The sequence below is a fragment of the Neoarius graeffei genome, chromosome 17 (genome assembly GCF_027579695.1).
Source record: "Neoarius graeffei isolate fNeoGra1 chromosome 17, fNeoGra1.pri, whole genome shotgun sequence".
Classification (NCBI taxonomy): Eukaryota; Metazoa; Chordata; class Actinopteri; order Siluriformes; family Ariidae; genus Neoarius; species Neoarius graeffei.
Genome location: NC_083585.1, coordinates 992727 through 1003615, shown reverse-complemented (window position 1 = coordinate 1003615; position 10889 = coordinate 992727). Strand labels below are relative to the sequence as shown.

Genomic DNA, 10889 nt, shown 5'->3' with positions numbered 1-10889 from the left:
GTGATTCATGTCAGCTTCATAGCTGCACAAAGTGATTCATGTTAGCTTCATAGCTGCACAAAGTGATTCATTTAAGCTTCATAGCTCCCCAAAGTGATTCATGTCAGCTTCATAGCTGAACAAAGTGATTCATGTCAGCTTCATAGCTGCACAAAGTGATTCATTTAAGCTTCATAGCTGCCCAAAGTGATTCATGTCAGCTTCATAGCTGAACAAAGTGATTCATGTTAGCTTCATAGCTGCACAGTGATTAATGTTAGCTTCACAGCTGCACAAAGTGATTCATTTAAGCTTCATAGCTCCCCAAAGTGATTCATGTCAGCTTCATAGCTGAACAAAGTGATTCATGTTAGCTTCATAGCTGCACAAAGTGATTCATTTAAGCTTCATAGCTGCCCAATGTGATTCATGTAAGCTTCATAGCTGCACAAAGTGATTCATGTTAGCTTCATAGCTGCCCAAAGTGATTCATGTTAGCTTGATAGCTGCACAAAGTGATTCATGTTAGCTTCATAGCTGCACAAAGTGACTCATGTTAGCTTCATCGCTGCACAGAATGATTAATGTTAGCTTGATAGCTGCACAAAGTGATTCATGTTAACTTCATAGCTGCACAGAGTGATTCATGTTAGCTTCATAGCTGCACAAAGTGATTCATGTTAACTTCATAGCTGCAAAAAGTGATTCATGTCAGCTTCATAGCTGCACAAAGTGATTCTTGTTTGCTTGATAGCTGCACAAAGTGATTCATTTAAGCTTCCTACCTGCCCAAAGTGATTCATGTAAGCTTCATAGCTGCACAAAGTGACTCATGTTAGCTTCATAGCTGCAAAAAGTGATTCATGTCAGCTTCATAGCTGCACAAAGTGATTCTTGTTAGCTTGATAGCTGCACAAAGTGATTCATTTAAGCTTGCTACCTGCCCAAAGTGATTCATGTAAGCTTCATAGCTGCACATAGTGACTCATGTTAGCTTCATAGCTGCACAAAGTGATTCATGTTAGCTTCATAGCTGCACAAAGTGACTCATGTTAGCTTCATAGCTGCACAAAGTGATTCATGTGAGCTTGATAGATGCACGAAGTGATTCATGTTAGCTTCATCGCTGCACAAAATGATTCATGTTAGCTTCATAGCTGCACAAAGTGATTCATGTGAGCTTGATAGATGCACGAAGTGATTCATGTTAGCTTCATCGCTGCACAAAATGATTCATGTTAGCTTCATAGCTGCACAAAGTGATTCATGTTAGCTTCATAGCTGAACAAAATGATTCATGTTAGCTTGATAGCTACACAAAGTGATTCATGTTAACTTCATAGCTGCACAAAGTGATTCATGTTAGCTTCATAGCTGCTTAAAGTGATTCATGTGAGCTTGATAGCTGCACAAAGTGATTCATGTTAGCTTCATAGCTGCACAAAATGATTCATGTTAGCTTCATAGCTGCACAAAATGATTGATGTTAACTTCATAGCTGCACAAAGTGATTCATGTTAGCTTCATAGCTGCACAAAATGATTCATGTTAGCTTGATAGCTACACAAAGTGATTGATGTTAACTTCATAGCTGCACAAAATGACTCATGTTAGCTTCACAGCTGCAAAAAGTGATTCATGTTAGCTTCATAGCTGCTCAAAGTGATTCATGTTAGCTTCATAGCTGCTCAAAGTGATTCATGTTAGCTTCATAGCTGCACAAAGTGACTCATGTTAGCTTCATAGCTGCACAGTAATTCATGTTAGCTTCATAGCTGCACAGTGATTCATGTTAGCTTCATAGCTGCTCAAATTGATTCATGTTAGCTTCATAGCTGCACAAACTGATTCATGTTAGCTTGATAGCTGCACAAAGTGATTCATGTTAGCTTGATAGCTGCACAAAGTGATTCATGTTAGCTTCATAGCTGCACAAAATGACTCATGTTAGCTTCACAGCTGCAAAAAGTGATTCATGTTAGCTTCAGAGCTGCACAAAGTGACTCATGTTAGCTTCATCGCTGCACAGAATGATTGTTAGCTTGATAGCTGCACAAAGTGATTCATGTTAGCTTCATAACTGCAGCGAGTGCTTCATAGCTGCACAGAGTGATTCATGTTAGCTTGATAGGTGCACAAAGTGACTCATGTCAGCTTCATAGCTGGACAGAGTGATTCATGTTAGCTTGATAGCTGCACAAAGTGATTCATGTTAGCTTCATAGCTGCAGCGAGTGCTTCATAGCTGCACAGAGTGATTCATGTTAGCTTGATAGGTGCACAAAGTGACTCATGTCAGCTTCATAGCTGGACAGAGTGATTCATGTTAGCTTGATAGCTGCACAAAGTGATTCATGTTAGCTTCATAGCTGCAAAAAGTGATTCATGTGAGCTTGATAGCTGCACAAAGTGATTCATGTTAACTTCATAGCTGCACAGAGTGATTCATGTTAGCTTGATAGCTGCACAAAGTGATTCATGTTAGCTTCATAGCTGCAGCGAGTGCTTCATAGCTGCACAGAGTGATTCATGTCAGCTTCATAGCTGGACAGAGTGATTCATGTTAACTTCATAGCTGCACAAAGTGATTCATGTTCGCTTCATAGCTGCTTAAAGTGATTCATGTTAGCTTCATAGCTGCACAAAGTGATTCATGTTAGCTTGATAGCTACACAAAGTGATTCATGTTAACTTCATCGCTGCACAAAGTGATTCATGTTAGCTTCATAGCTGCACAAAGTGATTCATGTTAGCTTCATAGCTGCACAAAGTGATTCATGTGAGCTTGATAGATGCACGAAGTGATTCATGTTAGCTTCATCGCTGCACAAAATGATTCATGTTAGCTTCATAGCTGCACAAAGTGATTCATGTTAGCTTCATAGCTGCACAAAGTGATTCATGTTAGCTTCATAGCTGCACAAAGTGATTCATGTTAGCTTCATAGCTGCACAAAGTGATTCATGTTAGCTTCATAGCTGCACAAAGTGATTCATGTTAGCTTCATAGCTGCACAAATTGATTCATGTTAGCTTCATAGCTGCACAAAGTGACTCATGTTAGCTTCATAGCTGCACAGTGATTCATGTTAGCTTCATAGCTGCTCAAAGTGATTCATGTTAGCTTCATAGCTGCACAAACTAATTCATGTTAGCTTCATAGCTGCACAAAGTGGCTCATGTCAGCTTCATAGCTGCACAAAGTGATTCATGTTAGCTTCATAGCTGCACAAAGTGATTCATGTTAGCTTCACAGCTGCACAAAATGACTCATGTTAGCTTCACAGCTGCAAAAAGTGATTCATGTTAGCTTCATAGCTGCTCAAAGTGATTCATGTTAGCTTCATAGCTGCTCAAAGTGATTCATGTTAGCTTCATAGCTGCACAGAGTGACTCATGTTAGCTTCATAGCTGCACAGTAATTCATGTTAGCTTCATTGCTGCACAGTGATTCATGTTAGCTTCATAGCTGCTCAAATTGATTCATGTTAGCTTCATAGCTGCACAAACTGATTCATGTTAGCTTCATTGCTGCACAAAGTGGCTCATATTAGCTTCACAGCTGCAAAAAGTGATTCATGTTAGCTTCATAGCTGCACAAAGTGACTCATGTTAGCATCATAGCTGCACATAGTGAGTCATGTTAGCTTGATAGCTGCACAAAGTGATTTATGTTAGCTTGATAGCTGCACAAAGTGACTCATGTTAGCTTCATAGCTGCACAAAGTGATTTATGTTCACTTGATAGCTGCACAAAGTGATTCATGTTAGCTTCATAGCACTGGCGGCTGGTAGTCTTTCAAACAGGGGAGGCTGGTCAGTTACGATATTTCCAGATTTTAAAAGAAAGAACACATCAATTTTGCCCATACTCTTGCCTCTGATCTTGCTGATTGTTGGCAGTGTCACAAACTGTGAAATAACAGGTTCTTTTGGCCCATTAGCCTACTGTCCAATATACATGATGGTGGTGTTGGGGGGGAGGGGTATATTTTAACATTTTATATTTTAAAATTGTGGCATGTTGTTTAAAAATTGATCATTACTGAAAGCAGCTCTTTGTCAGGAACCTCAGCAGTAGAGCTGGGTGCCAAACATTTCATTCAATGACACTTTCCCTATATTTTACTTATTTTGACTGAAATGTTTTATTGACAATTTTGATAACCCTTCCCTTTTAATCCAGGTCTGTAGTGTGAAATTGTTCTCGGCTGTGTTTTTGTTTAAAAATGTGTTCCAAATTGTAGCGGTGTTTAATTAATATCCAGAAAAATATATATTCCAATATAATATACTCAGCATAAACATTTTAAATAGATTCTATATTTTTGGTCCATCCATGACATATTACTAAAGTAGCCTATTTACTGTTGTTGATGTTGGTCACTTGCTGTTAGCCAATTCACTTTCTCGTACCAGGAGAGCTGAAAGGAACGAGTATTATTCCCTACCTTTTTCACCAAGTCAATTTGAGGCGTTGGTCTACCCTGCTCTTTAATTTTAATTTTTTCCTCGAAAGGAAGACTGGCAAATGGCTTCGCCAAAATTAAATCAGCAATGCTTGTCATCCGTGCGCAGCTTTCTTGCTAGCTGACTAGCCCCCTCAAGTTCAAGTTCAGTCACTCAAATAAACGAAATTTCTGGAACTAAGATAGCAAACTTGACAACACCATATTTACACTATATTTACAATGAAAATATATACAAACTAAAAAAGCTGGTAGAAACCGTATGTAATGAATGAAATCGAAATGTAAGCTTATCTCTTACAATACACCACAGCACTTGCGAATCCGCATGGGACTGAACTGAAATTCACCGCTGCCTGTCTATAGTTGAAACGAGCTGTCAATCAAAGAAAATATCCGGCCGCTTTCACCAATCACCAGTCTCCTCGGGGAAACTGGCATGTCCCTCCCATGTGAGGCTGGGAGTCCGTAGGCGGGCATTTTCGCAGTATTTGTCCAATAACCGTCTTGCATTTTGAGATTGAAAAGCACATAGCTACCAAATGCCATTGAAGTGCACTGAGGCTGGGAGTCCGGTGGGCGGGCGTTTTCGCAGTATTTGTCCAATAACCGTCTTGCATTTTGATATTGAAAGCGCAGAGCTCCCAAATGCGATTGAAGTGCACTAAGGCTGGGCTGCATTGCGCTGTCATGAGGGGGAAAAACTCACGCACACATTAGGCGAACTGGGGAAAGTTATAACGGAATGATTTCGCACTGCAGTTGGGTTGAGCACATATATTTCTATGATTCTGGATCTGAAATAGCAATGTTATAAGGTCGGCTATAACATAAGCCTAGCGCAATTCATCCTACACAATGTTCGTCATTTTTAGAGGAGGCTGAGCCTCCCTCGTTGTCTTAGAGCAATCGCCCGTGCTTCATAGCTGCACAGAGCGATTCATGTTAGCTTCATAGCTGCACAAAGTGATTTGCAGCTATAAAGCTCACATGAATCACTTTGCGCAGTTGTAAAGCTAACATGAATCACTTTGCGCAGCTATAGCGCTAACATGAATCACTTTGCTCAGCTTTAAAGCTAACATGAATCACTTTGCGCATCATTCCCCGCCACTTACAGCTCGCTGTGCGCAACGACGAGGAGCTGAACAAACTGCTCGGCGGAGTGACCATCGCTCAGGGTGGTGTGCTGCCGAACATTCAGGCGGTGCTTTTGCCCAAAAAGACCGAGAAGGCCGTCAAGACTAAATAAATTCACCCACTGCTGCATTCATCAGTCCCCAAAGGCTCTTTTAAGAGCCGCCCATCTATGCTCAAAAAGCACAATTTTTTTTAATCCTTATCAGGTTTTGGGGTATTAAATAATTCTAACATAAAAGGAATTCATAAATAACATAATCAAGTGGTATTAATAATGATGCATTTTATTTATAACGCATTTTAGCCGTAATAGGAAGGTTGATGGGTGAAAATAGATTATAACGGCGCTGTCCGTGCGGCGATTGAACCTACAAAACGCGCTAAGCTGCGCTGTTGGCTCTGCGGAGCTGCGCGAGCAGCAATAAATTAGGCCCGGCACCGTGGCTCTGAGGGAGATCCGCCGTTATCAGAAATCTACTGAGCTGCTCATCCGTAAGCTGCCCTTCCAGCGCCTGGTAAGAGAAATCGCTCAGGACTTTAAGACCGATTTGCGCTTCCAGAGCTCGGCTGTCATGGCACTGCAGGAGGCGAGCGAGGCATACTTGGTCGGCCTGTTCGAGGACACTAACCTGTGTGCCATCCACGCCAAGAGAGTGACCATCATGCCCAAGGACATTCAGCTGGCACGCCGTATTCGCGGAGAGCGCGCTTAAACGCAGACTCCGTCTAACGCACACAAAGGCTCTTTTAAGAGCCACCTCACTGTCTCACAGAAACGAGCCCGTCTCCATCCCCTGCACGGAACACCGTTCTGTTTGAGCTCACGGTTCGAGTGGAGTCGGAGCAGTGAAACAGAACAGCTGTTAGGACACAGTGGCCAGAGTTCTAGAACTCCTCGCGGTTTGACTGACAGGTTTTTGTCCTTTTAGATATTGTGGTGTCTGAGCGCCGCTTCAGTAATCAGAAGAGAGAAGCAGAAAGTTTTCTCCGCTGCTTGGAAATGAGCAAAGGTAATGCTGTATTTAATAATTGGTCTATATGTATCAAGGACAAAACCTTGTGCGTATTTCAATACATTTATCACTTCACACGTTTTGTGTTTTTAACAATGGACATTGTCACAAGGCAGATTTCCATTTATCCGCAGAAACAAATGAAGCATTTGAAATAACTCAGTGCAGCACCCATATAATTTTTACTCGGTTATTTTCGCTTTGCAAGTAAAATAGCTCCTTTATTTGCTCATTGATGGAGGTCTGTTTTCTTGATGTGGTAATTTTTCTCGCTGTATCTCCCGTAAATAAATTTTTATTCAATTCTGCATTTATTATAAAACAAGGGAACAGCACGAAGAGAGAGACACGAATTTGCTCTTCTATGAGAAAGTGGGTGGCTCTTAAAAGAGCCGTTGGGTTGCTGAAGGCGGCCGCAGCAGCAGCGCGCTTTACTTGGAGCTGGTGTACTTGGTGACGGCCTTTGTGCCCTCGGACACGGCGTGCTTGGCCAGCTCGCCAGGCAGTAAAAGGCGCACAGCGGTCTGGATCTCTCTGGAGGTGATGGTGGAGCGCTTGTTGTAGTGAGCCAGACGAGAGGACTCACCGGCGATACGCTCGAAAATGTCATTGACGAAGGAGTTCATGATGCCCATAGCCTTAGACGAGATGCCGGTGTCGGGATGAACCTGCTTCAGGACCTTGTACACGTAGATAGCGTAGCTCTCCTTCCTGGACTTTCTGCGCTTCTTGCCTCCTTTACCAGCCGCCTTGGTCACGGCTTTCTTGGAGCCCTTCTTGGGCGCGCTTTTAGGTGGCTCGGGCATGGCGCTGCTCCTCGGCTAAACTGTAAGAGAATGAATAAGGCCCGCCTCGCGGCCGCTCTATTTACAGGTCCGCAGTGTAATTAGACACGAGGCAGGAACATATTTTATTGGCCAGAGTTCCAAACCTCCTCATACGGGGCGCCTCCTACCGCTCCGCCCACTTCCTTCCCCTCCGCCTCGCTTTGTCTCCCTTCCCGCCGTTTTATATTCACAGCACTGATGGAAGAATTTTATAGATAAGAATTCATTCCATTCTTATATTTCTATTACCACCATCTGAAGCGTTTCTCTCTCACACAGCTTTCATATAGAAGCGGTTAAGTATTACTGATGTTACTCGTGTCTGCAGTTTCCTGTTCTCTGCTTCATTTTAAATAGACTTTATTTTCCTTCAGATTTGCATCAAACAATACACATTAGAACGAGATTTCGTTGCTGTGGCTCAGTGTAGTGCAGAACGAAACAGCAAGTATATTATCTGAGAATTAAAAAGTTATATACACACACTACTTTTCTTTTTCCCCTCTCTCACACACACACTCATGGAGAAAGAGCTCTTTGTGGATGTTTGGGTGGCTCTTAAAAGAGCCGTTGTGTTGGTGCGGCTCAGTGTCGGAGCGTTTAACCGCCGAAGCCGTACAGAGTGCGTCCCTGGCGTTTCAGGGCGTACACCACATCCATAGCGGTGACGGTCTTTCTCTTGGCATGCTCCGTGTAAGTGACGGCGTCGCGGATCACGTTCTCCAGGAACACTTTCAGCACACCGCGAGTCTCTTCGTAGATCAGGCCAGAAATGCGCTTCACACCGCCACGGCGAGCCAGACGGCGAATAGCCGGCTTGGTGATTCCCTGGATGTTGTCGCGAAGAACTTTCCGGTGCCGCTTAGCGCCTCCTTTCCCGAGCCCCTTGCCGCCCTTTCCTCTGCCAGACATCGCGCTGCTTTCTCCAAGTCAAGCCGCTCAGTTCATGTCACTGCCAGCGCCCACAGCCTTTATACAGTCTCTACAGGACCGAGTTGAGACCCGGAGTGGGCGGGCCTCAGGCCTAAGAACAACGGTCCCGCAGTAAAACACATTCAAAAAGAAACAGAACGCCACAGCTTTTCACTGGCGAGCGCATTCTTCATCCTTTCTGTGCACAGAAACATTATCATTCACATTATTTTTTACGCCGTTTTGATCGGCTGAGCGAACTGCAAACAACTGCCGACAGATCATGGTCTGCTCATGCGCAGTTACTCCCTGTCAACAAACAAACAAACAGCCATCACTGTAATGAGGTTAGTAAAAGCACTCTGTGTTTGTGCAACATTGGCGTTCCCTTTTGAGCCCGTCTGCGGCTTCAAGGCCCGGATTCTAAACTCCTCGGTCCACTACAGCTACAGGTCACAGAACGCAGAACATCGCCTTATTACTCGGCCCGGCACTCAGCTCTGATCCACACCGATGTCTGTGTACACTGTTAACGGAGCCGACGCTTCACCACACAAGCACCCTCGAAGAAACGCTGCCTTGTTTTTCTTCCTTCCCCAACCTAAACGCTGGGTCGAGGCTGTGGGGTCATATTCTTGGGTTATTTTAACTCATTCTGAGTTGCTTTCTATAACCCAGCTGCTGGCTTAGTGGTTGAGGACAGTCAGATATGATGCAATCTACCCAGCAGCTGCGTCCATTTAAATCGGTCGTTATAGTATTTGCGCTACATTACAATTAAAAAAAAATCTATTCTTCCAACTGTCCTGTCCAGTATCTTTCAAAATGCACTGGAAAAGGGCTGATTTTGGAGGGCAGTAAACAAAGTAGTTTCAGCGGATCAGCAAAGTGGCGATCCACAGGCAGAAGGGAACCGACAGGGAAGGGAATGGACAGTCAATGGGACAAGGAGCCACAAGCCGTAACCAGCTGTTTCTAAGCTCCTTCCCCTGCTGATTTTCAGCAATGATTGTGGATGATCTGATTAAGTAACGTAAACAAATAATGCTTTGTTTGTGACGACCATGTTGTGTAGTTTTGTGTAGTTTTAACAGCTCGGCATTGTCCAGTGTGCTCAGGCACGGTCACTTCTAATCTTGCGCAGCTGTTGGGCTGCTGTTGAGTCGAAACACCCCAGCCGCTGGGTCACGCTACATTTAAAAGCACTGTTTTTCCCCCAATGAACAGTCTTTGTGCCCGGGAAGACGACGACTGGCAAGGGGGCAGTTTAAAGCTACACAGATTAAGGGTTGTAATATTATGATGTGCTTATACAAACTCTCCCTGCTGTAAAGGCAGCAAAATTACATGGAAAAATTTATTCACAGTTAGCCAGTTTGCATGGTGATACAGGTGGTGAATGTCAATCCTTATTCGTATTGACACAGATATCATCAAATGTTACGACATGTTGCTGCTGCTTTTCTTCATTGAGACAGACATGTTGATTTTGTTTTGACAGATGTGTGTTTTTCCTGCAGCCTTTGTATGCATATAAACGGACAGCTGTGTCAAAAACAAACTTGCAAAATAGGAGCTTCACGAGCTCACAGATGGTTTTGGAGGTAAGCGTGTAATTGCTGGAAGTTTCTGCAATGGAAAACTACAATACTTATATTTATCAACAATAGTATACAATATAATACACAGTAAAATGTGTACTGTGTGTCTGTGGATAAGGGCTGGGATGGCAGTGGGTTAGCTGGATAATTTGTGCCATTATAAGACCCACAACGTACAACTACTGTTTTCTGTGTTTCAGGTGAGGCAGTCGATGAGGAGAGTTTTCTTCATTTAGATGAGGGCCCCATTGCGAGTCTCATTCCCAAAATTGCCCTCCGATCACAATTTTTAAAACTACATAGTAATGACATTGTCACAAGGGACATTTATATCAAAATATTCAAATATTTTTATGTTAAAAAATAATAATAGGTCATTTAAAGAAATAATTGGAGGAAGATTAAAAAGTGATGAATAAAATAAATAAACGTTTTTGTTTGGTTTTTTGTTTGTTTGTTGTTTTGTTTTGTTTTTGGCAGTGCTGCGTGTTGTTCTGTGTAGATCTTGACTACCATCGTATGGACAAGTTTAAGAAGTGCATGTCACTCAATGTTTACCCTCTGTGTGTGTGTGTGTGTGTGCGTGTGTGTATGAGACTCATGAATCTGAATCAGAATCGAGTTTATTGCCAAGTTGGTTCTCACATACAAGGAATTTGCTTTGGTGGTTGGTGCTTGAATGGTTAAGATAAAATATTTTAAAAATAGACAAAATAGTTATATAAATGTCAGTGAACATGCCACTAATTTATCTAAGTTACCAGCAGCAGCAGAGAAAGGAATGCAATAACAAATATCAGACCTTACTTTATCAGCTCTCACAAATGCAACATTTAATACAGAATTTATAAAGTTCTAAATTCGCTGCATTTTCACCAACACTAACCTCATTCTTACACTCCAAGTTTCATTTACAGGGAAATCTTATTCATTTCACCAGTTGGGCAAAA

The 10889-nt window shown here is 42.6% G+C and overlaps 2 protein-coding genes and 1 pseudogene across 2 annotated transcripts; 1 reads left to right on the top strand and 2 right to left on the bottom strand.

Annotated features, from left to right (window-relative positions):
* Positions 1-5529: 5529 nt before the first annotated feature.
* Positions 5530-10013, top strand: LOC132864543 (uncharacterized). Its single transcript, XM_060897987.1, has 3 exons — positions 5530-5630; positions 6017-6596; positions 9566-10013. Exons 1-2 carry the CDS (start codon positions 5530-5532, stop codon positions 6297-6299), a joined length of 384 nt encoding a protein of 127 aa, XP_060753970.1. The 3' UTR covers positions 6300-6596; positions 9566-10013.
* On the bottom strand, positions 6973-7683 carry LOC132901291 (histone H2B-like). The gene has a single exon (XM_060943602.1). The coding sequence runs from the start codon at positions 7403-7405 to the stop codon at positions 7031-7033; it is 375 nt and encodes a 124-aa protein (XP_060799585.1). The 5' UTR covers positions 7406-7683; the 3' UTR covers positions 6973-7030.
* Positions 7977-8374, bottom strand: LOC132901296 (histone H4-like; annotated as a pseudogene).
* Positions 10014-10889: the final 876 nt, after the last annotated feature.